At 52.9% G+C, this 23,763-nt stretch overlaps 1 protein-coding gene and 1 non-coding gene across 4 annotated transcripts; both read left to right on the top strand.

The window, feature by feature from the left end:
• The first annotated feature begins 1,898 nt into the window (after window positions 1–1,898).
• On the top strand, window positions 1,899–2,035 carry LOC111753466 (small nucleolar RNA SNORA2/SNORA34 family). The gene has a single exon (XR_002788257.1). It is a non-coding gene; the product is annotated as a small nucleolar RNA SNORA2/SNORA34 family (small nucleolar RNA).
• Window positions 2,036–7,558: 5,523 nt separating this feature from the next.
• On the top strand, window positions 7,559–16,726 carry LOC100733260 (cytochrome c oxidase subunit 4 isoform 2, mitochondrial). Of its 3 annotated transcripts, none has more exons than XM_063248554.1 (5): window positions 7,559–7,690; window positions 8,942–9,020; window positions 10,146–10,310; window positions 13,540–13,671; window positions 16,516–16,726. In XM_063248554.1, the coding sequence occupies exons 2-5, from the start codon at window positions 8,942–8,944 to the stop codon at window positions 16,650–16,652; spliced, it is 513 nt and encodes a 170-aa protein (XP_063104624.1). In that variant the 5' UTR covers window positions 7,559–7,690; the 3' UTR covers window positions 16,653–16,726. The 3 variants fall into 3 exon arrangements, with proteins under 3 accessions (XP_063104624.1, XP_003476716.1, XP_063104625.1); XM_003476668.4 differs by lacking the exon at window positions 7,559–7,690 and adding an exon at window positions 7,783–7,921; XM_063248555.1 differs by lacking the exon at window positions 7,559–7,690 and adding an exon at window positions 8,540–8,638.
• Window positions 16,727–23,763: the final 7,037 nt, after the last annotated feature.

Below are 23,763 nucleotides of genomic sequence, written 5' to 3'. Positions count from 1 at the left end.
GGACGATGGTGAGGCGTGGGCGTCCTCACATAACATGCTTTCACAGTGTTTGCCTAAGTTGTGAGAAGTGAGGCCAGCTGAGCATGCTGGGAGACTGCACTCAGCCCCCCTCCTTTCCCTTCCCAGTTACTCCTGTGAGATCCCCTGAGCCCACCCAGGGGTGACTTGATCTGCCCCAGGATGTCCCGGCCTCTGCTGGGAAGACCTGGTGACAGGGGACTGTGATGCCACAGGATGAGGTATATGTTTCACAGGGTGCAGTCCCACAGGATGGGTATGAATTCCTTTTTATTTTTGTTTGTTTAGTTTTTTGGGTTTTTTTTTTTTTTTTTTCCCATTGGTACTGGGGATCCAACTCACAACCACGCGCTTGCAAGGCAGGCACTTATGCCTGCTGAGCTAAATCCCCAGCCCCAGTTTCATTTCTTGTTTGAGGGGATTTGTTTGGTTTCTTTGAGACAGGGTCTTGCTGTTGTAGTTCAGCTGGCCTTGAACTCACTATGGAGCCCGACCTGGCCTCAAACTTGTGATCCTCCTGCCTCAGCCTCCAGAGAGCTGGAATTACAGGCATGTACCACCGAGCTTAGTTGGTTGGTTTGTTTGTGGTACAGGGAACTGAACTCAGTCTCCTCCTGCTAACCTACATCTCCAGGTCTCACCCCCCCACCTAATAATTTATGAACTTAAAAAATTCAGCATTGGGGGCTGGGGATTTAGCTCAGCAGCATAAGCGCCTGTCTTGAAAGCAGGCAGTTGTGAGTTCAATCCCTGGTACCGATAAAAATGAAAAAAGCCAAAAAAAAAAAAAAAAAAATTTCAGCGTTGTAAATTAAAAAAAAAATCTCAAAATATTGCAAACTGTGTTTAAATCCAGAAGGGCCTTGAACTGTCATCCACACGGGCTGTCTGCTTTGCTGACAGGGAAGAGTTAGTGCCACAGTTGGTTTAAAAAGCAAACAGTTTAGAGACTGGGGATTTAGCTCAGTGGTGTAAGCACCTGCCTGGCAAATACAAAGTTGTGAGTTCAATGCCCGTTACCAAACAAAAAAAAGCAAACAGTTTAGGCCAGCACCTTCCCATGATGAATGTATTCACTGTTGATCATAACTATATATTGATAAAAAAGAAGAACATAAGGGAAAAACAGAAATCACAGTCCCTTATTTTTTATTTTTTTTTACTTTTTGTCTTTTTGAGACAGGGTCTCTCTATGCAGTTCAAGCAGGTCTTGAGCTCACTTTATAGGCCAGGCTGGTCTCGAACACACAATGATCCTCCTGCGTCAGCCTCCCAAGAGCTGAAATCACAGGCATGCGCCACCATACTTGGCTGTTTGTTTTTGTTTTTTGTTTTGTTTTGTTTTGAAAACACAGTCTTGGTATGTAGTCCAAACCAGGCTTGAACTTCATAATGTAGTAACCCAGCTGGTCTCAAACCCATGATCCTGCCTCAACCTCCGAGCAATGCTGGGATTACAGATGTGCACCACAATGCCTGGCTCCCAGACTAGGAATTTCTCCCCCCCCCCTTCTTTCCTTTCTTTCTTTCTCTCTCTCTCTCTTTCTTTCTTTCCTCTTCTCCCCTCCCCTAGTCTTCCCTCCCCTATATACTCTCCTCTCTTTCCCTTTCCTATCCTCCATTCTCTTTCATAATGAAAGTTGAACCCAGGGCTTTACACTGAGCTTCATCTCCAGCTGTATTTATTCATTTTTTATGTTGGGACAAGGTCTCACTAAATTGTTCAGGCTGGGCTACACAGACTCAAAAAGCCAAACCAGCCACATATGGCTTCACACGCCTATAATCCTAGCCTGGGGAGGCTGAGCAGTAAGGTCCCTGTGAGTTTGAGACTGGCCTAAACTGCAGAGCAAGACCTTGTCTTAAGAAACAAACAGACAATGGCCCTGAATCAAAGCCAGTAGTTTGTTGTAGCTGCTGGTTTCAAACAGGAGCCTAAAGAGAAGTCTTTCGAGGGTCTGTTGGCCATTTCAGAGCTTTAGAAATGTGACAGTCAATTCATTAGAAAGAAATAGTTTAGAGAGACCACGAGGGAGCTGGGGGCCAGAGAACAAGCCACGCCCCAGGCCCCACCGCTGTTGGGGGCACCAGGGAACCACCACCCTGTGCTCCTCCACATTGCAGGAACTGGGGTCAGGGGAAATGTTAATTTCCTAGTGTCTTGTTTTGAACTCCTGTATCATTTTCATTGTTTTGTTTGGTTTGGTTTTAATTTCCTTAAAATAAAATAAAAAACAAAGAAAACCAAACCAAAATACAGTTTGCTAAAACTACTAAAACTAACAAGTGTATAAAGGATTTAGCTTAGCAGAGCAGTGCCAGCCTGGCAAGTGTGAGGTCCTGAGTTTAGTTCTTGGTACCAAAAAAAAAAAGTCAACCTGTGACCCAGATGTGTTGTCCCAGGAAACGGGTGATGAGAACAAAACAGAACAGTCCTGAGCAGAGGGAAGAGCAGTGACAAATGTTCCGGCACGGGTGTGCCAAGGTGGGGAGCCCTGTGGCACACGTGCTAAGGCCTGGAGCCCCGCCAGCCTGGGAGGAGGGAGGAGGGCGGCTGATGCAGGAGCTGAGGGTGGAGGGTTTGGCAGAACTCTGACGATTGTTGTAGCTTGGCATAACTGACGCCATCTTAAGCCCTGCATTTAACTACAGCCCTGTATTCAGGAAAATGGAAAATTACTCAGGGGATAAGTCCCATGAGCAAAGCAGAATGAGCTGTACCTACAGGATACAAAAGAAGCAGGATATAGGTGTCAACCGAAAATTAATGGAAGATTCAAGCTAAATTGTTTTCAACAGGATATCTTTTGTGATTCTCTTTTTTAGAAACTCTGTAACTTTCCAGTTCACTGCCACTTGTTTGGACCCTGAACCGGGGAGTCTGTACTTGAGTGGGCCTGAGCTCAGCTAATTAAATTCCAAGTTTATCAATTTGGCTGCTTAGTGTTCCTAAGGGCCCAGGGATGCCAGGAGGCAGCCTCCCCACATCTGGGGCTGCATCCCATGACCCAGGGCGGGGTCCAGGTCCAGTTGTGTTGAGAGAAGACAGGTGGCCAGGCCTTGGCATTCACCCTGTGGTGCCGCAGAGCAGATTGGCATGCAATGCGAGAGTTCGGGGGTGGGGTCTCTGGGAGAAGCTGCCGGCCTGCCGTTTTGGGTTCACAGCGTGCAACCCAGAGCAGTATTAAAGGGACTTGGCAGGGCAGAAGTTCCCTGTGCTCCTGGAATCTCACCCCTTAGTGGGGCGCCTTGGCTTTGGCTCCCCCCACCCCAGTGCTTCTGCTCTGGAAGCCAGTGAGGGCGAGTCACGCAGAGAGTTCAGACTGCCCTGCTGGGAGGTCCCATCTTTGGGGTGCTGTCCCGTCCGTACCAGTGCAATTCATCAGAGGGCATCCACTGCCCAGTATCACCTTACAGAGCGCAGTCCTGTGGAAGATCAGAAGAGTAGCGCCAAGACCTGTAGCTCCAGGGCCTCACCAGAATACTTATAAAAGAGCGTCGGCGGCGCACACCTGTTATTCCTGCCCTAGGGAGGCTGAGGCAGGAGGATCTCCAAATTGGGGTGGTTAGCAATTTAGCAAGATGCTGACTCCAAAGGAAAACCTAAAAAGGGCCACAGAATCTGCCACAAGAAGGCCCCGTGGTTCAAAGTCAGTTCTGATGTAGGCCATCTGTTCTCGTTTTTGTTATTTTAGATCAAAAACAAATTTTTTGTGATGGGGCTTTGACATGTTGCCCAGACTGGCCTCGAACTCCTGGGCCCAAGAAATCCTCTAGCTTCAGCCTCCAAGTAGCTGGAATTTCTAGCATGCACTATCATATGTGTGCTTTGTCCACTTTTTATTTTTAAACCATATTTATTTACTGTGGAGCTGGGGATTGAACCTGCAGGTGCTCTGCCACTGAGCCTCAACTCTAGTCTCCTCTTTTGTCTTTGCTTTTATCTTTTTATTTATTTATTTATTTTTTGGTACCAGGGAATGAACTCATGACCTCACGCTTGCCAGGCAGTCACTTAAACCACTGAGCTAAATCCCCAGCCCTTGTTTGTTTATCTTTATAAGTTTTTTTTTTTTAAACTTTTTATTGGTACCGGGGTCGAACTCACAACCGCCTGCTTGCAAGGCAGGTGCTTATGCCGCTGAGCTAAATCCCCAGCCCCGTTTGTTTATCTTTAGACAAGATCTCGCTATATACTGTTCCCAAACCCACTATGTGGCCTAGGTTGGCTTTGAATCCGAGGCCATCCTCCTGCCTTTGCCTCCCGAGTGAGTGCTGGGATTGCAGGTGTGCAATAACACGTCCTGATCTAGCCCTTTTTAGGTTTTTCTTTGGAGACAGCGTCGTGCTAAATTGCCCAGGCTGGACTCCAATTTGGAGATCCTCCTGCCTCAGCCTCCCTGGGTGCAGGAATAACGGGTGTAGGCCACCCATGCACTTTTGTAAGTATTCTGGTGAGGCCCCTGGAGCGGCGGTTGTACGCGCTACTCTTCGGATCCTGCGCAGGACTGCGCGCTGGGTGATAGCCTCCCGGGGGATACGCCCGGTCCTGGCCCCGCCCCCGCTCCGTGTCCCCATTTTCCCTCACCTGGTCCCACTTTCCTCTGCCACCCGCGTACCCGCCCGCTCCCTGGCCTTCCGCGCTCCGACCCCGCCCCTCTCTACCCACCCCCTGGGCTGGCTCACGGTCCAGGGCGCCGGCTCCGCCCGCCCTTGTCCAGTTTTGCCGCGGGCGCTGCGTGCTGCCCAGCCCCTCCTCGGCAGCACAGCCCTGCCTGGCGGAGGTCGCGCGTCGGTCCGCAGAGGAGCCGCGGCAGCGCAGGCTGCCCCCTTGTGTCGGGGACCCCCAGGACCGTACGGAGCCTGCCACCGCCCGGCCTGCTGCGACCAGCGCGCTCAGTGAGGGCCTGGCCCGGAGTGGCCGGCGAGGTGGCATCCCGGGCCCTCCGCCGCTGCCCACCGGGGCTGCGGGGAAGACGCCCTCCCCGGCCCGGGACTCCCGAGCGACGTGCCTCGTGGGCGAGACCTGTCCGGGTTCGGGACCTGCAGAAGAGGCTCCCGGCGCCCTGGAGCGGGCGGCTCCCCGCGCAGATGTTCCTCATCACAGCAGCACTCCACATCTGGCCGGGGTTTCCCACGGCGGCGGGGCTGGACAGGGCAGGGAGGAACAGAGGGTCGTGCCCCACGAGGGCCTTTCCTCGAGAGGCCCCTGGTCCCCTAGGCTGCAGAGCCCACACGTGGGCCCCTCGCACCGGTGCGCGCACCACCCAGCCACCCCGACGCGTGTGACAAGGCTCCAGGCGCTGTCCAGCGGGCTGCTTGGAGGAGGGGCCGCCCCGTCCTCCATCCCTAGGCCTCCTGCTCTCAGGGTGTCTTGGCCTGCGTCCAGGAGGTGAGGCTGGGGAAAGGACGAAGCCGCCCCCCACCCAGAGTCAGCACCAGAGGGCGCTGCGCCCTGCCAGGTGGAGCCTGGAGCTAAAGGGTTGAGGGCCAAGACAAAAAAAAAAAAAAAAAAAAAAAAAAAAAAAAAAAACAAACAAGAAAGAAAGAAAGAAAGAAAAAGCGAGCTGGGGATTTTAGCTCAGCGGCATAAGCACCTTCCTTGCAAGCAGGCGGTCGTGAGTTCGATCCCCGGTACCGATAAAAATGAAAAAGAAAAAAAAATATTGAGGGCCGAGACTCCTCCCATACAACTTCTCAAAGCTCCCTGCTTGTCGCAGCTCAAGCTCAGGACCCAGCTGTCACCCTGCCCACTCTAGGTGTGATTGATTGTTTGACTGTACTGGGGATCGAACTCACAACCTTGCACTTGCACAGCTGAGCTAAATTCCCAGCCCTCTAAGTAGGTTCTTTTTAGTATCTTTCCTTCTATGCTGCCTCACTGGGCTACCCTGATGGATGGATGGGTAGTGGCTGGGCCCACCTCCTGGGTGAGACTCAGGACCCCTGGAAAGCTCCCTCTGCAGGCCTCTTAGGGATGCACAGCCCTTTCCCGTCAGTCTACCCTTAGGATGCTAACAGCCCACATTTATTGAACTCCTGCTCTGTTCCATTTGACCACACTGCTCCCCTTTTTAGTTTTTTAATAAATGGGGGGGGTCTGTTTTAGGTGCAGTGGCACAACTCTGTAATCCCAGCACTTGGGAAGATGAGGCAGGAGGGTCACCAGAAGCTCCAGGCCAGCCTGGGCTACATGGTGAGTTCCACATGTGTGTGCGTGTGCATGTGCATGTGCGTGTGCGTGTGCGTGTGTGTGTGTGTGTGTTTTGTTTTGAGACAGGTTTTTGTTATGCATTTTGGCTGGCCTTGTACTTATTATGTAGCCTAGGCTGGCCTTGAATTTGTAGTAATCCTCCTACCTTGGTCTCCCAAGTGCTATGATTACTGGTATTGTACTGCAATGCCAAGCCACAAATATACTTTTTTTTCTTTTTAACTTTTTAACTTTTTATCGGTACCAGGGATCGAACTCACAACCACCTGCTTGCAAGGCAAGTGCTTATGCCGCTGAGCTAAATCCCCAGCCCCCACAAATATACTTTTAAAAAATGGGAAATCAAACCCTGGCCTTGTGCATGCTAGACAAGTGCTGCGCCACTGAGCTACATTCCAAGCCCTTTTAATTAATTAACTAGTTTATTTATTTTTAAGAGAAGTTCCAAGCTGGACTTCAATTTGCAATCCTCCTGCCTCAGCTTCTAGGGGAGCTGGGATTACAGGTGGCTGTTACCATGACTGACTCTTCTCATCTCTAGAATGAAATCTGAGATCCTCATCATGGCTAGCAGATCCTGACTGGTGGTTCAGCCTTCTCCTAGCCTGTTAGGCCCTGACCACAATGAGTTCTCTGTTCTCTGTTCTGTTCTTTGAGCAAAGGCTGTTTTTCTACCTTTGGGCCTTTGCACAGGCCTCTTTCTCTGCCTGAAACCATAGTGCAAGCCCTGTTCAGCTCCAAATCCTGCAGCATTTGGCTTGGTAATAAAACATTAGATGGCACAGGCCTCTCTGTCTCTGTCTCTCTGTCTCTGTCTCTCTCTGTCTCTGTCTGTCTCTCTGTTTCTCTGTCTCTCTGTCTCTGTCTCTCTGTCTCTCTCTGTCTCTGTCTCTCTCTGTCTCTCTTGTCTCTCTCTGTCTCTCTCTCTCATCTAAAAAAGGAAGGGTCTGGCTATGTTGCCCAGGTTGGCCTTGAACTCCTGATCCCTTAGCTTTGGCTCCTGAGTAGCTGAATAAATAATTCTAGAATAAATGTAGGGCTGGGGATGTAGCTCAGCTGTGCAAGTGCCCACCTGGGTAGCAAGAGGTTGTGAGTACGATTCCCAGTACCAAAAAAAATCATAGAATAAATGTAAGTGGGGCTTTTCTGTTAACAGATTCAGTCTTTACTGCAGCCAGCTGGGGTAGGCACTGTCCTTACCTCCCTTTCAAGGGAAAGAAAACGGCTGAATCCCAGAGGGAGAAGCCTGCCCCAGACCAGCTCTGCAGCCGTCCAGGAAGGCTGCCCGGAGTTGGCGGTTGGCCTCAGCTGGGCTTGCCCATGTGGGTGTCACAGGTGCAGCCCAAAGAGGCCAACTCTGGAGGCCGTGACAGCCCGCTCTGCGGTCCAGCGCTGAGGGCCCACAGGCAGGACCCCGAGGGTGGACCCCGAGGGTGGACGCGGATCGCAGCGCTCCCGGTAGGCAGCTGGCCGGCGCCCCCAGGGACGCGGCCGGGCGCTCCCACGGCGCCGAGGCAGACATTCCCACGCGGGGGCGGCGGGGACAGCGGCGGGGACGGCGGTGGGGACAGCAGCAGGGCGGGCCTGGGGGCGGGGCCGCGCTGCTCCCTTCGGGGCTGGGTCTGCGCTCCGCACTGTACTCCTGTACTCCGGGAGGGTCGCTCTGCGCTGTCGCCGCCAGCCCGCGAGGTGAGTGGGTGCGTGGACCCGCCGCCCTGGCTCCGGCTCCGACCCCCGGGCCCCGGGCAAACCTGGGCCCCAGCCACAGCAGCGACCCTTTCCTTGGGGGACACGGGGCGCACTCCTTTCCCCAGGTGTAGGCTGCTCCCTCCGCCTCCACCCCCCCCCCCATCGCAGACCCCAGCCTTTCTGCCCAGCTGGGGCTCTGGGTTATCACCTCGTTATCACCCTTGCTGCCGTCTAGTGATGGGTGCTTCTCTGGCTCCCCAGATGTAGGATGTCCTCTCTCCACTTGAGGGGAACTTTTGCCTCCCCGGGAGTGGGATGCCCCCCCCAGGTGGGACCCCGTGGTCTCTGCAGAACTGGGATGCTCCCTCCTCTCTCTAGATGTGGGGATCCCTTTCTCTCTCCGGAAGTGGGATGCCCCCTCCGCTCCCCAGATGTGCTGTCCTCACCCTCCCTCTGACCCAGTTTGGTCCGAGTCCTCTAAAATCACTCCCCACCCCCACGGGATGCCAGACCCTGAGACTTCCCCGGGGGTGGGGGTGGGGCGCAGCCTGTCCCCTCCCTGCCAGCTCCAGCAGGCTCCCTGCACGTAGGCAGCCAATTAGGGGGAGGGGGGCCCCCTGACCATCTGCACAGACCTCTGCAGATGGCCCTGTAGGGGAGAGCTCAGGGCAGCTCGCCCTACCTGGCCTCCCCTCCAGTTTCCCCTGGAGGCAGACTGTAAGTGGGGGGTGAGGGGAGTGGGGGGGTAGGGGTGAGGGTAAGAGGGTGGGGGGATTAGGGAAGGTTTGCCATCCAGTGCAGGCCCAGAACCCAGGCCCCCAACCCCAAACTGCTCAGACCTCACTGTTGTAAGTTAAGCCTCCTTCAATTCTGAAATGGTGCATTGAGGACCCCAAAAGAGAATCCAAATATCTAGGATCCCCATGTCTCCCCCATGGTGCTATCATACCTGGGTGACCTTGAAGCCCTGAGGACCCCCAGCAGTGGGCTCCGTGGGGTATAACTCATTCCCCACCCCAGATGCTCTCCAGAGCCACCTGGAGCTCGGTGCTGAGGAGAGGACCTGGGATTCGGGGGACACACAACCCAGGAGATGCCGGTAAGACCTGGACCCCTTCCCAACCTAACTGCAGACTTAATTCTAAAGGCTTCCTCCAGACCACTCCCTTCCACCCCACTCCTTGGTCCTCAGCCAGGTTTTTCCAAGAGAGGGAGCCCACAGCTGAGCAGACATGGACCCCTTTTCAAGCTTCCCTGTGGCTCGACCCCAAACCTCAGCCCTTGTGCTGATATGGATGGAGGGCACTGAGAGCCTGGCCCCTGCATGCTCCCCTGGTGCCCATGCCAGGCAGGAGACAGGCGAGAGCAGACGTAACTTCAGCCAGACCGCAGCCAAGCTGCGGTGAACATGAGACCTTACGAGAACCTTGTAAGGTGAAGACTGTGCACCCCCAGCTCTCTGATGGACACACTGGACCCCAGACACGGGGAGGAAGGGCCACAACTCTTTGTCTGAGGCAGTTCCAACGCTGTCTCTTAAGGCAGCACCAGTGCCCCCCGGAGGGCCCCTCTGGTGCCAGTGAACAGAAGGACCTGGGCAAGGTCCTCCCTAGTACCCATTTATTCTGGGCATGCCGGGAATTCCTGAGGAGCTCAGGGGCTGACTCATCAGGGAGCTTACAGGAGCAGAGACCACGGTAAAAGCCACCTCAGTGAGCCAGGGTACTTTACTGAGCAGCTACTGTGTGCCAAGCACCCCATGAAGCCTTCTGAGCTCAGTACCCTCGCTGTCCACATGAGGACATTGAGACATGATGAGGTGAAGGACTTGTTGGAGGTGGAGTAGATCAAATAGGGATTCACACCCCACTGGCTGCAAAGCTTTGCCCTTGAGCTCTGAGAAGGCCCATGCAAGTCCAGCACCTCAGTTTCCCACAGCGGTCCTGGCCGGGCATGACCTCTTCGCCTTAGATCTTTCCAGATGACATGGGATCAGAAGCCAGAGGGGCTGAGCCGCAGCCCGGGCCCTGTGCCTTCTTGCTTGGTGAATTCTAGAAGCCACTTACCTGCTCAGCATCACTTGTCTCAGAGTGATGGGGCAGGGGTGAGGCAAACTCTCCCAAAAGCCTTAAACTGGTGCGGCACACGGTCAGTGCCCAGCACTCTACTCCAGGGCGGCAGCCTGGGGGCAGCCTGCACACAGCTCTGTTCCTTGTGTCTGCAGTTGGCGGCCAGGGCAAGATGCCCCCCTATACCAACAACTATGCCCAGCGCTACTATCCCATGCCGGATGAGCCTTTCTGCACGGACCTCAGCCCTGAGCAGCGTGCCCTGAAGGAGAAGGAGAAGGGCAGCTGGACCCAGCTGAGCCACGCCGAGAAGGTGGCCTGTAGGTCTGGATGTGGGGAGAGTGGGTGCATGGGGGCTTTGCAATGAGCAGCCTGGCAGCGTGGGAAAAGGTGGCAGCCAGAGAGCCTCAGACATCCGAACACCCACCTGGGGAGGGAGGTATATCCTTTCATTCTTTTCTTTTTGTTTGTTTTTTTCTTTGGTGATTCTGGGGACTGAACCAAAAACCTTCACACTGAAGTACATTCCCAGCCTATTTTTGTTTTGAGACAGTGTCCCACTAAGTAACTAAGTTGCCTAAGCCGGGCTCAAATGTGGGATCCTCCTGCCTCAGCCACCTAGACCCCTGGCTCCGTTCACTCTTTAATTAACTCAAACTTTGTGCACAGCCTGCAGCTGGGCAATGCTGGGGACAAGAGGCAAACACCAAGTCACAACCTCTGCCCTTGTGGGGCTCCCAGAGCAAGGGGGTAACTAACATAGCCCCCAACCTCTACAGTACAGGATCTGCTGTGCTAAGATGGGCTGTTCACTGGGGTAGGGACCCAAAGGAATACTGGAGGTCTCCAAGAGAGGGAGCTGCTGGCTGGGGACAGCAGGGGACAGTGGTGTCACAGCAGGAGCCTGTGGAGGGTCCTGGAGTCATCTATCGGGGAACACTCCGGCAGCAGAGGTGGGCGGGGAGCAGGGGTCTAAACTTGAGGAGGGCGTGTGGCTCCTGGGCCGCCCACCAGAGCACCCTGGGCCCAGCCTTTGATATGGGTCCTGGTCTGAGTCCACCCCTGGGGGAGCCCAGCCTTGGGGGAGGCGTCTGCTCTTCCTCCCCTCCTCCCACTGTCCTCGCTCCCTCCTCTCCCTGGGCGACTTCCTGAGCACCTACTGCAAGGCCAGGCCCTGGAAGTGAGCCTGGGACCAGCCAGGCCCTGCCCTGGCCCTGGAAACTGCCCCCAGCTCTTTCCCTTCCCCTCACAACCCTCCCCTCCCCTCTGCCTCCCTCTCCCTCCCTCTCCTTTTCTTCCTGTTCAGACACAGCTGGAGCGGGGGAGGCAGGATTTGAACCCCACAGATTGGCAGCAGGGGCCCTCAGCTGCTGCGCTGACATGAGGCCGGCCGGGGTGGGGTAGCACTGGGGCTCAGCGAGTGACCTGCCCGCCTGCCTTCCTCCCCTGGTCCTCCCGTGCTCCCAGCCCCAGTGGACTCCTCCCCAGCCGGCCCCTGGGGTGTCTGGCTGTTCCCTCTCACCATGAGGACTTCTGCTGGAGCTCTGGCTTTGCTTTAGCTGTTCCTCTTCCCGTGTTTGACACAGTGTGAACGGGTGGCACACATCAGGCAATTCAGGACTATAAAAAAGGAGGACAGGGAAAGCAGAGGAAGAAAGTGGTCTCCTTCCCAGCCCCTGGGCTGGGCACCTTTGTTCGTGGGAGAGACGCTGCCTGTCCCCGTGGCTGGCACCTTCACTGAGGACACTGCTGCCTGCCCACCTGCCCACCTGACACTGTGCTCAAGCCTATTTGAGTTACCTGACCGTGACTATACAGGGGGGATGGAAAGAGCCGGTGACCCTTTAAACTAAGACAAAACCAAAAAAGGACTCATTACGGTAAAAGACACGCCGCCAGGAATGACTCTGAGCATGCTGGGCTGGGGGCTAACCGGGGACCCGGCCCGAGTCCTAGGGCTGCCCGCCGCCTCTGCCACATCCACGTGCTCCAGGGACGTCTTCAGGGATCAGGGGAGAGAGGGGGAGAGCAAGGGAAAGAGCTGGGGCAACTTCGGGCCTGGCCTCGCAGTGTGTCCTCCGTAAGACACCCCAGGAACGGACAGATGGATGGACAGGGAGCATTTTGAGGGAACAAGGTCAATGTGTCTTTTATTGTAATACACTCCACAGTTTAAACATTCGCCATTTTTTATGATCATTCTACACTATTGAGACATTCAGGGTAAAATCTTTCAAATGAAGACCTGATGGTGTGTCCTCTTGGGGCCTGATGCCCTGTGACCCGGCTTCCCAGGGTCAAAATGGCCGTGACAGGGAAGGTTTGGCATCAGCTCAGGACCAGGAGGCAGCAGAGGGCGCGACTACACTTCTAAAGAGGACTGTCCAGGGCTGCTTCCAAACGTGGCAAGAACATGGGTGAAGTGTGTTGGGAGAGAGGGGGAGGATTCTGAGGGAGGGTCACGGTAACACGTTTTACTGTACTAAACTGTTCAAAAGTTTTGAGCACTTACTATATTTTTGGCTGTATCTCCTATTTTCACGATTGGTAGAATGTGCTTTTTGTTTTTGTTTTTTTGGGGTTTTTTGGTACTGGGAATTGAACTCACGCTTGCCCAAAGGCAGGCACCTATGCTGCTGAGCTACATCCCCGGCCCAGAATGTGCACATTTTAAAGTAAAAGTGAGTTTTCTTTTTTTTAGTGGTGCTGGGGATTGAACTGAGGACCTTGTGTGTGCAAGACAACAGCTCTACCACTGAGCCAGCCACACGCCCAACACCCAAAATAAAAGGTTTATAAAATTTGGGCTGGGGATTTAGCTCAGTGGCATAAGTGCCTGAGTTTGATCCCTGGTTCCAAAAAAAAATTTATGATTTTAAATATATTTATAGAGAAGAAAGGAGGAGGGAGAGGAAAAGAGAGAGAGAGAGAGAGAGAGAGAGAGAGAGAGAGAGAGAGAAGCCTCCTGTGTGGCACCATTGTTCTGGGTTCTGGGAACACAGCAAGAACAGGGTCCTTGTCCCCTGAAGCTCACAGTCCAGTAGGAAAGACAAGCAGTAATCAGAAAGCAGATAAATAAAACTTCTCTGTGTGAGGGAAGTGGAGGTCAGGAACAGTCCTGATAAAAGTTGCAGTCAAAAGCACGATTTTGTCACTTTCTTGCCTAAAACCCACCCTCCACATCACACAATGAAAGGCCAGCCCCTCCCCCCGGGGCCAGGTCCTGTGTCACCTGGCTGCTGTGACTCCCCTTTTAGCCCACTTCCCCCCAGCCTCGCCCTCCCTGCCCCTCTGCCTTCGGGCCTGGCCTGCGGTCCTCTGACAGCCCTCGTACCCCGCCCACAGCCTGTATCTGCACCGTTTGCCATCGGTGTCCCTTTTGTCCGCTCATCATTGCCGCGACCCAGTTCCTGGTCTCACTTCACAGACAGCAGATGCGCACTAACAATCTGCTAGCCAGCTAGCATCTGTTGCGGGAGGTGGAGGCCAGGATCCCTGGGCCCCTGGGGTGGATACGCCTCAGGCCCCTTCCCACTCCACCTCCTGCAGTGTACCGGATCCAGTTCCGTGAGACCTTCGCAGAGATGAACCGGCGCTCCAATGAGTGGAAGACGGTGACGGGCTGTGTCTTCTTTTTCATGGGAATAACGGCTTTGCTGATTTGGTGGCAGCGGGTCTACGGTGAGTGATCACACCTCACCTGCAACCTGGGTCATGCCCTTGTGGCCACAGCTGCTGGCCATGCTCAGTAGGGAATCCTAGTGGGATTTGAGTTTTAAAAAAACCTCCAGAAAGATGGAGGGTGAAAGACAGAACATAGCTGCCTGGGTTGGAATGCAGGGAGTCTAAGCCTCTCTGAGCCTCAGTTTCCTCATCTGTAAAATGGGAACATTAATACCCACGTCTCAGGGTTCTTGTGAGAAGGCATAGGCCAGTGTTTGGTACATAGTCATGAGCAGTGTTTCGCTGAGTACTGCTTATTAGCCATGTCTTTTTTAGTATACTGCTTCAGTTTTAGTATACTGTTCAGCTGTAACAAGAATTCTTGGGGCTGGGGATTTAGCTCAGCGACATAAGCGCCTGCCTTGCAAGCAGGCAATTGTGAGTTCGATCCCTGGTACCGATAAAAACGAAAAAGACAAAAAAAAAAAAAAAAAAAGAATTCTCCATACAAGAGCTTAAACAAGACAGTTTATTCTTTTCTCATACACATAAAAAAAGCAGCTAAGCAATTCAGACAAGTATTGATATTCCACAAAACAAGCTCCTTCTTTTTCCTCTAAAATGATTCATATTATTATTTTTATTTCCAGGCAGGGTCTCACTATGCAGCTCAGAATGGCCCTGAACTCACTACGTGTCCCAGGCTGGCCTTGAACTAGCAGCAGTCCGGCCTCACCCTTCAGAGTGCTAGAATTACAGGCATGCACCACCATGCCACCTTTTTCTTTTTTTAAAGATGGAAGCCTTGAATTGGTGATCCTCCTGCCTCAGTCTTCTGAGCAGCTAGGATGACAGGCATGTGCCACCTCAAAATAGGTCCTTCAGAACAAAACAAAACACCAGGTCCTCCTGCTACCCTTACTTTGTAGCTTCCATTTTAACATACAAGATGGTTGCTCCAGTGCCCTCTACTTTTTCTCATACCCTATTGGCTGTATATGATCACGTGATCTTGTCTAGCTACAAAGGAAGCTGGGAAATGTAGTCTTTGCTGAAAAGCACATGTTCATTGAGCTTTTATTTCCTCAGGAAGATGAGTCTCAAAATGTCATTCCTGCACAGACATTACCATCTAGGAACTTGTTAGATATGTAGATTCTTAGCCCCATTCTATGTGATTCTTGGGGTGTGGAACCCAGGAAAAATATTTTTCTATCTTTTTTCTTGTTTTGCAATATTGGCAATGGGAATTCAAGAACTGGTGAATGCTAGACAGCTACTCCACTAGTGAGCCATATCCCCAGCCTACGTGTAGTTCTCATTTTAACAGCCTTCTGGCTGATTCTGATGCTCACTCGCATTTGAGAAGTACATTGTGGATAAAGAGGGTGCAAGCTGGGTATGATGGTGCGGGTGTACAGTCCCAGCACTCTCAAAGTCAAGCTCAACTTTGTCTTTGAGACAAGACCTTGTCTCAAAATAAAAGATAAAAAAAGGGACAAAAATGTATCTCAGTGTAAAGACCCTGGGTTCAATTCCCAGTCCAAGGGGGAAAAAAAAAGCACAGGATACTGAGGAAGAGCTGGCAGGTTCAATTGGGTGTCACCTCTAGTGACCTCATCCTTTTTGTTGTTGTTACGGGGGGGGGGGGTGTCAAACTCACTACCATGACCGTGCACTTGCAAAGCAGGCGCTTATGCCACTGAGCCAACTCCCCAGCCCCTGGTGACCTCATCTTGTTTCCTGTGTAAAATGTGACAGAATCTCCAGGTTGCCTAAGGGTGAAATAAGAGAGCTTCCAGAAGCGGCCTCATCAAGCCGTGTCTGGCCCGCAGTAGGTGCCCATAAAAATTGCTCCCTTTGTGCCCTCTGGGGATAGAAGCACCAAGGACAGGGGCCTGGAAAGTTGGGTCAGCCCACGGGCAGGTACCAGGGCAGAAGCGCTGGGAGCTGCAGCCTCCGACCTTCCTGTTCCGTACAGCGGGGCTTCTCAAATCCCTCTGCAAGGGTTCAGCCTCTGGGTTAAGCCGTGCCCTCCCCACATGATTGACTGATTGATTGATTGATTGTACTGGGGATTGAACCCATGGCTGTCACACTGCACTATTTAAAAAATAAATATGTATATCTATAAGACAGGGTCTTGTTAAATCACTGAGTTGTCTAGGCTGTCCTCACATTTGTGCTCCTCCTGCCTCAGCCTCTCACATAGGCTGGGATTACAGGAGTGTGCCATCACACCCTCCTAGATTTATATAGTGACCACCCTGGAGCTGGGCATAGTGGTACACACTTGGAATCCCAGCACAGGGATGGGAGGCTGAGGCAGGCGGATCACTGAGTTGTAGGCAGCCTGAGCTACATAATGAGTTCAAAACCAGCCTGAACTACATAGAGAGAACTTGTTTAGAAAGAAAGAGAAAAGAAAAGAAAAAAGAAATTACCCTGTACCTATCTCCCCATCCCCTATAAAACATAAGGAACTGTCTCACCCAGGACCCTTCCCAGTGAGCAGGATCAAACTCCTAACTACAGCTGAGTGGTAACCTTCAGTGGGTGCTTTGTATCTGTCCAACACTGTGCCAGCAGCTTCACAAATACTCAGATTGGACTGGAAAGATGTCTGGGGCTCAGAGAGGTGAAGCGACCTGCTCAAGGCCACACAGCAAGGGGCTGATGGAGCCAGGACTTAGGTTCACGTAGTCTTCAAGTCTGTGTGTCCTGCTCCGCTGGGCACAGAGGAAGGTGGGCAAGGAAGTTGGGTGCCCTGGGGTGGGACTAGCGGGTCTGCGGCAAAGCCCGCAAGGCTGCACTCCTGGGTGGGCCAGCAAGGGCGCTGCACTCATGTGGGCCTCCCTGCAGTGTTCCCGGAGAAGCCCCACACGCTGACGGACGAGTGGAAGGCCCGGCAGCTCCAGCGCGTCCTGGACATGAAGGGCAACCCGGTGCAGGGCCTGGCCTCGCGCTGGGACTACGAGCGGAAGGAGTGGAGGAAGTGATCCCCTCTTCACGTTTGCGCGCTGGGCCTCCGTCCACTGCACTGCAATAAAGCCGGCCTGTGCCCTTCCGTGTAGCCTGCTTCCGACCGCCCCTGGCGTCTAGATTTAGGATTAAAGGAGGCGAGGAGCAAGAGCAAGTAGCTCGCTCAGGCCAGAGCCCACCTAGTCAGGGAGGCTTCCAGGAGGAGAGGGTCCTCAGGCGGGCCCAGGAAAGGCAGGGCCATCAGACTGGCAATCCTAGCACTCTCGGAGGCTGAGGCAGCATTGCATGTCTGAGCCCAGCCTGGGTAACTTAGCAACTTAGCTTGTCCCAGGTCTGAGGAGCTGGGAACACAGCTCAGTGGCACAAGCACCTGCCTGGCAAGTGCCAGGTTGTGAGTTTGATTCCCTGGTCCAAAAAAAAAACATGTTTGGGGAGACCCTGTGTTGGATCCCCAGTGCAGTAGTGCAGACAACACAAAACACACAGGCACACACACAACCCACACACACAAAAAAGGGAATGCATTCCAGGTGGAGGAGTGGCAAAGCAAGCACCTTCCTTTAGTCAATCAACTAACAGATGTCTACAGAGCAGAGGGCTGGCAACATAGCTCAGCGGCATAGCGCCTGCCTGGCAAGCGTGATGTCCTGAGTATCCATTCCTGATACAAAACAAAACAAAACAAAACAAAACCTGGCTTCTTCATCCAACAAATATTTATAGAGCACCTAAAAATCCTAGGGATGCAGTGGTGAGCAGGGTAAAGCCCTGGGCCTCGTGGAGCAGTGGAGGAGACCTCCCTCTCCAGAGGGAGTCAGCAAAGTGAATGATGGGGTTTTACATGGAAGGAGTGCGAGGAAGAAACAAAGGAAATAGGAAGGGGGGCTGGGAATTTAGCTCAGCGGCATAAGCACCTGCCTTGCAAGTAAGCAGTCGTGAGTTCGATCCCCGGTACTGATAAAAATGAAAAAGACAAAAAAAAAAAAAAAAAAAAAGAAAAAAGAAAGAAACAGGAAGGGTTAGAAGGGGTGGGGGGCGGCAGACAGAGGAGGCTAAGTGAGCTGAGGGAACATCCAAGACAGAAAAGGGGGTTGGCATTGAGTGTAGTGGTCACCCACTTGACGTGCGTGTACCAGATCCTGGTTCTCATCGCTTGCCTGGAAAAAGAAAGCAAGTGCAAAGCCCCTGAGGTAAGTTTTGTGGTGCTGTGTGTTGAAGCAGGGCCTTTGCCCCGAACTACATCCTCAGTGGTGAATGCTCAGCCAGGAGCATTTTGAATTTTAAGACAGGGTCTTGCTAAGTTGCTAAATTTCCCAGGCCGAGCTCAAATTCATTGTGCTCCTGGCTCAGCCTCCCTGAGTTTTCTAAAAAGTGAGCTCTAGGGCTGGGGATTTAGCTTAGCAGCATAAGCGCCTGCCTGGCAAGCGCAAGGTCATGAGTTCAGTCTCTGGTGGTGGTGGTGGGGAGATTAAAGGTGTGCTCTAACGGGTCCCCCAGGGGAGTCCCCAAGGAAGGGCGACCCTGGAAACCTCGGGTCCAGACCTCGCAGGAGGTGTGGTTGCAGCCCACTTGCCTGGGCCCACCCCTGTCGGTCACAGTCCTTGGGCACCCGGACACTGCAGTCAGGCGGCCAAGGCTGAGCCTGCGACTGGGGGGCCGGGGGGGGGGGTGGCCGGATCTGAGGCTGGCCGCATCCCCACCTCCAGGACAGCCTGCAGGTTCTGATAGATGTGCACGGCTGGGCGCTTGGCTGGGGACATCACCACTAGATGGCCTCATACACACTGCTAACCAGTCGCAAAGGAGGAGCAACAAACAGGCACGCACGCACGCACTCCCACACCCGGAGACGCCCTGGCTTCTATGTCACCCCATTACCGCCCTCTACTGTCGAAGATCAGGATCTCATGCAGAGGAGGTGGCTCCAGGACGTCTGTCGGAAGGGCGGCGGCTCAGCATCCTTGAGGAAGAGGAAGACTTGGCAGGGCCCATGGGGAGCCCGCTGCATGCAGTGCTCCCTGGAGGAGTCCTGCGCTGGCTGGCAGCGCCCCAGCCCTCGCAAGGGCGCGTGGCCTTTGGCTGGAGCAGTCCCAGGGTCCCGAGGTTGCAGGAGCCTGTAGCAGGTCTGAAAGTGGGGCAGCTGGAAGGTCCTAGGACTACTCCTGGAGGACAGATCTGAGTGCCACGCCTCTAAGGACACCCCAGATGCCAAAGGGAGGGTTTAGCAGAGTAGTCATAATATTCATTCAATCAACAAATATTTATATACGTTCACCATGTTCCAGCTCTGAGGACAAAATGAGTGAGACCTCGTGGATTCTAGTCAGCAAATCGGGAATGGGAAAAGAGACAGGAAATCAGTCACCCTAATGAATGACAGCACGAGTGAGTGTAAGAGGAGGAGGTGCGAGATACTTGGACTGACAAGAAAGCGTCCATGTTCCGAAAGGTGATCGGGCGTGGGTTGGATAGTTGGGGATTTAGCTTGGCAGCACAAGCACCTGTCTGGCAAATGTGAGGCTGTGAGTTCGATCTCCTGTACCAAAAGGAAAAGCAAGCAAGCAAGCTTCTTCCTGAACTGTGAATGATGACAGGGTGTAAATCAGACGACACAGCGTTGTAGGTAGGGAGAAAATGGTGTGCAGAGGCCCTGTGGTAGTGAGGGCCATGGCACGAAGGAGGAAATACGGGGAGCCAGTGAGGATCCTGCAGAAGACACGGAAGAGAAGGACCAAGGGAGGGGAGGAGGGAGGGTCACACAGAGCCCTGGAGACCCAGCTGTCTCTGCTTAAGAGTTTGGAGAAAAGCAGGGAAACCTGCCTGGGGGGCCTTGGGAACAAGCTATGGGAAGCCTTGAACGTCAATCTAATATATCTCAGAAGGCAATTTTCTTGGTCCCAGGCTTCTTCTTTATCTGGTGTGAGATAACCTTTTTTATGTTTGAGATAGTTTGGCTAAATTGCCTTGTATTCATGATCCTCCTGCCTCAGCTTCCCACACATGGGATGACAGATGTGTCGTACTATGTCTAAAATCCATTTATTAATCATTGCCTTGAGTTGAGAGATCCAGAAGATTCGGGCAGTCGGCAGATAGGGGGTCTACTTTCCAAGGCCCCTAGCCTGTTCGGTGGACATAGAGTCAAAAGTTGATGGTACACGAGCTTTAGAAGTGTTTCCGAATAACCAGGCACCATGCTATTCACCCATAATCCCAGCTACTTGGGAGGCTGAGGCAGGCGGATTCACGTTCGAGGCCAGCCTAGACAATTTATTTTATTTTCAAAATAAAAAAGGGGCTGGGGATGTGTCTCAGTGGAGGAGCACCTGGGGGTTTAAGGCCCAGCACTGCCCGAGGTGGTGGTGGTGGGGCTGCCAGAGAGGAGAAAAGAAGAGAGGAAACTTTGAGTGGTATGCTTGAGCCTCAATGTCTTAACCCGGATACTTTGGTAGCAGTAGTGTTAAATGTGCAGCACACTGGGCTGGCGATCTAACTCAGCAGCACAGTGCCTGCCTGAAGAGCTGGATTGAGATAGTGAGTTTGATCCCCGGTACCAAAAACGAACAAACAAAAACAAATAAGCACACTACCATTGAGCTACGACATGGCCCAGTGCAACTCACTTAGATGAACAGATTACTAAGGAACCATGTTGTGGCTGACACTGTGTGTTCGTGTGCTTGGCACTGAACCCAGGGCCTTCCCACTGAGCTAGGTCCTCAACACTTTAAAACAATGAGATAGGGATCCACTAAATCACTAAGTCTGCTAGATTAGGCTTAGGGTAGTGAATCCTCCTGTCTCGGTCTCCAGAGAGCTGAGATTACAGGTATATGTCACCACACCTGTCGTGTCACCTCTTTTAAAAGGTTCTATCTCCAAATAAGACACATTCGGAGGTTAGGACGCCACACATGAACTGGGCTAGGGACACAATTCAGCCAAAAGCTGGGCTCAGGTTGTGGTCCTGAAGTCCCCCAGCCAGCTTGCCTTTTCCTGCTTTCCAGCTTTGTGACGCTTGCAGGAGTGTAGCTCTGCAGGCACGAGGACAAAGTCCGTGTCCATCTTCCTGGGTCTTTGAATCTAGCTCCCTCCCATCGCTCACCTCCGTCTCATTGCTGAAGAAATGGAGGAAGCGGGTTGTTGTCTGGAGGTGCCCCCAGTCTGCATTTTGGGGGCCGACTTCCCAGCAATCGATCACTGTGTCCCTTGGTCCCTTGTACTTTCTATAAATGCTGCTTACACTCAGCAGCATGGCCAGATGCACATTTATTTTTGGTGTGCGCGTGCAGCGTGCCATCTCCTCTTCCAGGAGGCCCAGGGTGCCTGGCGGTCTGTGTGTACCATCAGCGGCTCTCATTGGTTACTGTGTGGCTTCATTAACTTATTAGGAGGACAGATGGCTTTCAAACACATGAGAAGATGCCAACCTCGATTAGAATTTTAAAAACGAAATTTTAAAGTATGAGCGCTATTTTTTTCATCTACCAGATTGACAGAGATCAAAGAGTGTAACACTCATGTTGGCAAGCACACCAGAGACAGGCAGCTCCGCGGGATGCCAGACTTGATGCAGATGACAAATCTGCGTACTCTTGGCCAGCGATAGCACTTCGAGGAATTCATCCTGCAGATACACAGGCAGGTGTGCACAAAGATGGCTACATAAGGTTGTTTGTTGTTACGTTGTTTGGATAAGCAAAAGTCGTGAACATCAAACTGTTTCTCTCTCAAGCGAGGCTGCCCAGCTGGTGTGTTACAAACCTGGCATGAGTTGTGGCAGACGTGTTGGTGGCCCAGCCGTGTGTCCCTGGCACACCTTCAGCGGTCATGCAGATTTGGTGGAGATTTCTCCTTCAAGGGCACAGACTCGTGTCTCTCTGACCTCCACACAGGGAAGGCAGGATGAGTACAGTGATGAGGAGAAATCCTCAGAGCAGCTCTCAACCCAAGAGCAATGGCATTGGTGGCTGAGAGCCCAGGCATTCTTGTCCTGCAGGGTTACAGCTGCGATGAGCATTCCCTGGTCTTTCAAGAACACCTCTAAGGTGAGCCCATTGCTTGAAGTGGCAGCTTATATATCACATCCTGTATTTTGTGTTAGCTTTCGGTAACTGTAGTGGACTCCCAGAGATAATTCTCTTAAAAAGAGGAAAGGTTTATTTCTGCTCACAGTTTTGGAGCCCCCAGTCGGTGTCGGATTGGTCGAGATGCTCTGGAGCTGGTGCAGGAGATACAACATGGTAGGGGTATATAGGGGAACAGCACCACTCATCAGCCAGGGATGGAAAAGACAAGGGCTGGGGCCCCACCATCTCCTTCAAGGGCTTCCAAGGGACTCCTACAAAGCCCCCCTCCTAAAGGTTCCAGCACCTCCCGACAGGGCCATGCTGGGAACTGGCCTCTGACACAGGGAGCTCTGGGGGTCAAACCACAGGGACCAACCTGGCCTTCCCTGTCTCATTTCACCACTTAAATGGCTCCGACCACCTCCCCTGCAGGCACCCATTAAGCCACACCTGCAGCCCACCCCTGAATTATTTTATTTTATTTTTGGTACCAGGAATCAAACTCATGCCCTTGTGCTTGCCGGCAGGCTCTGATGCTGCTGAACTAAATTCTCAGCCCCTACCCCTGAATTCTTGCTTGACCTTAAGGGAAACCTCCTTAAGACAGCTCAGCCAGCCACCGTGGGGCGGGGTCACTTGAGCTCAGGAGCTGGAGACCAGCCTGGGCAACACAGCAACAGTCCATCTCGCAACAGAGAAGAGCAGAGCGCGGTGGCGGCTCGGCCCCTCAGCCGGATGACAGATGGCAGCAGGAGAGGAACTGCAACCCCAGACCCTGCCCATGCGAGCTCGCGTGTTAGATCTGCACGAGGGTCTCATGACGCAGGCGTGGCTATCACCTCCACATCGGAGATGTCATCTGCCCAGGGGTATCAGCTGTCCCAGGTGGACCGCTGCAGCACCCTGCCCAGACCACTCCCCTGTCCTGTCACCTGGCCTGCACCACTCCCCAGGGCAGGCTGGGCAGAGGCAGCCTTGGGCCCCTCTTCAGCACATCTGCAGCCACCAGCAGCAGGGGCAGCTCCCAGAGGGTCAGCCACCCTCCAGGGTGCTTTCCAGGAGACCTGCAAGCTGGCGCATAGCCTAGGTAGGACTTCCGGGCCCTTTGGGGACAGCCCAGCCATGGCAAGGGCTGCCTCGTCCCCACGGAGCTCTAGCATTGTTTTGCTTGCTTGCTTGGTTTTTTTCTTCCTTTTTTTTTTGGTTCCAGGAAAGGAACTCAGGATCTCAGGCTTGCCAGGCAGGCAGGTACTGTGCACTGAGCTGTATCCTCGGCTCCCAATTTTGCTTTATTATTTTTTATCATTACCATTACTTTTACAATGCGGGTTTTTTCCTTTTTTCTTGTTTGTTTTGTCTTGGTGGGTTGGTGGGGCAGCTGTTTTTTCTTTTTCTTTCTTTTTTTTTTTTTTTGTCTTTTTTCTTATCGGTACCGGGGATCGAACTCACAACCACACACTTGCAAGGCAGGCGTTTACGCTGCTGAGCTAAATCCCCAGCTCCTCTCCCTCTTTTTTTTTTTTTTTTTTTTTTTGTCTTTTTCCTTTTTATCGGTACCAGGGATCAAACTCACGACTGCCTGCTTGCAAGGCAGGCGCTTATGCCGCTGAGCTAAATCCCCAGCCCCTCCCCCTCTATTTTTGAGACAAGGGTTCATTATGCAGTTCAGACTGGCCTTGAACTCACTTTTTTAGTCTAGAACTCAGCAATCCTCCTGCCTCAGCCTCCCAGGTGCTGGGATTACAGGCATGTACACCATGCCTGGATCACTGAGACAACGTGACAAAGACTATCATGTGGGAAAATAGAAACGTGGAGTTTGGACAGTATGTAATGAATTTGATCATGACAGAAACTGCTGGTGTTTCTGCATGACTTGTTTGTTTTTAAAATGTTGCCACAAGCACAGCTGGGGTGTGGCTCAGTGGTGAGTGCTTTCTGAGCATGCACCCTGCCAGGTATTCCATCCCCTGTAAGCGGGGCGGGAGTACAAGCGATTGGTGCAGTTGTGAGGTGACGTTACAGGCAGTTGAGGGAGAATGAGGCGGCGAGGCCTGGG

Source organism: Cavia porcellus, unplaced genomic scaffold (assembly GCF_034190915.1).
Source record: "Cavia porcellus strain 051 isolate PalLab524CR breed Dunkin Hartley unplaced genomic scaffold, mCavPor4.1 scaffold_5, whole genome shotgun sequence".
Classification (NCBI taxonomy): domain Eukaryota; kingdom Metazoa; phylum Chordata; class Mammalia; order Rodentia; family Caviidae; genus Cavia; species Cavia porcellus.
This window is presented reverse-complemented; position numbering and strand designations above follow the sequence as displayed.

Bases quoted from the DNA above. Each gene is read 5' to 3' on its own strand.
- LOC100733260 (XM_063248554.1), top strand. From the start codon at position 8,942: ATGCTCTCCAGAGCCACCTGGAGCTCGGTGCTGAGGAGAGGACCTGGG. The intron at 9,021-10,145 runs GTAAGACCTGGA...TTGTGTCTGCAG, and splicing joins ACACAACCCAGGAGATGCCG to TTGGCGGCCAGGGCAAGATG. The intron at 13,672-16,515 runs GTGAGTGATCAC...GCCTCCCTGCAG, and splicing joins TTGGTGGCAGCGGGTCTACG to TGTTCCCGGAGAAGCCCCAC.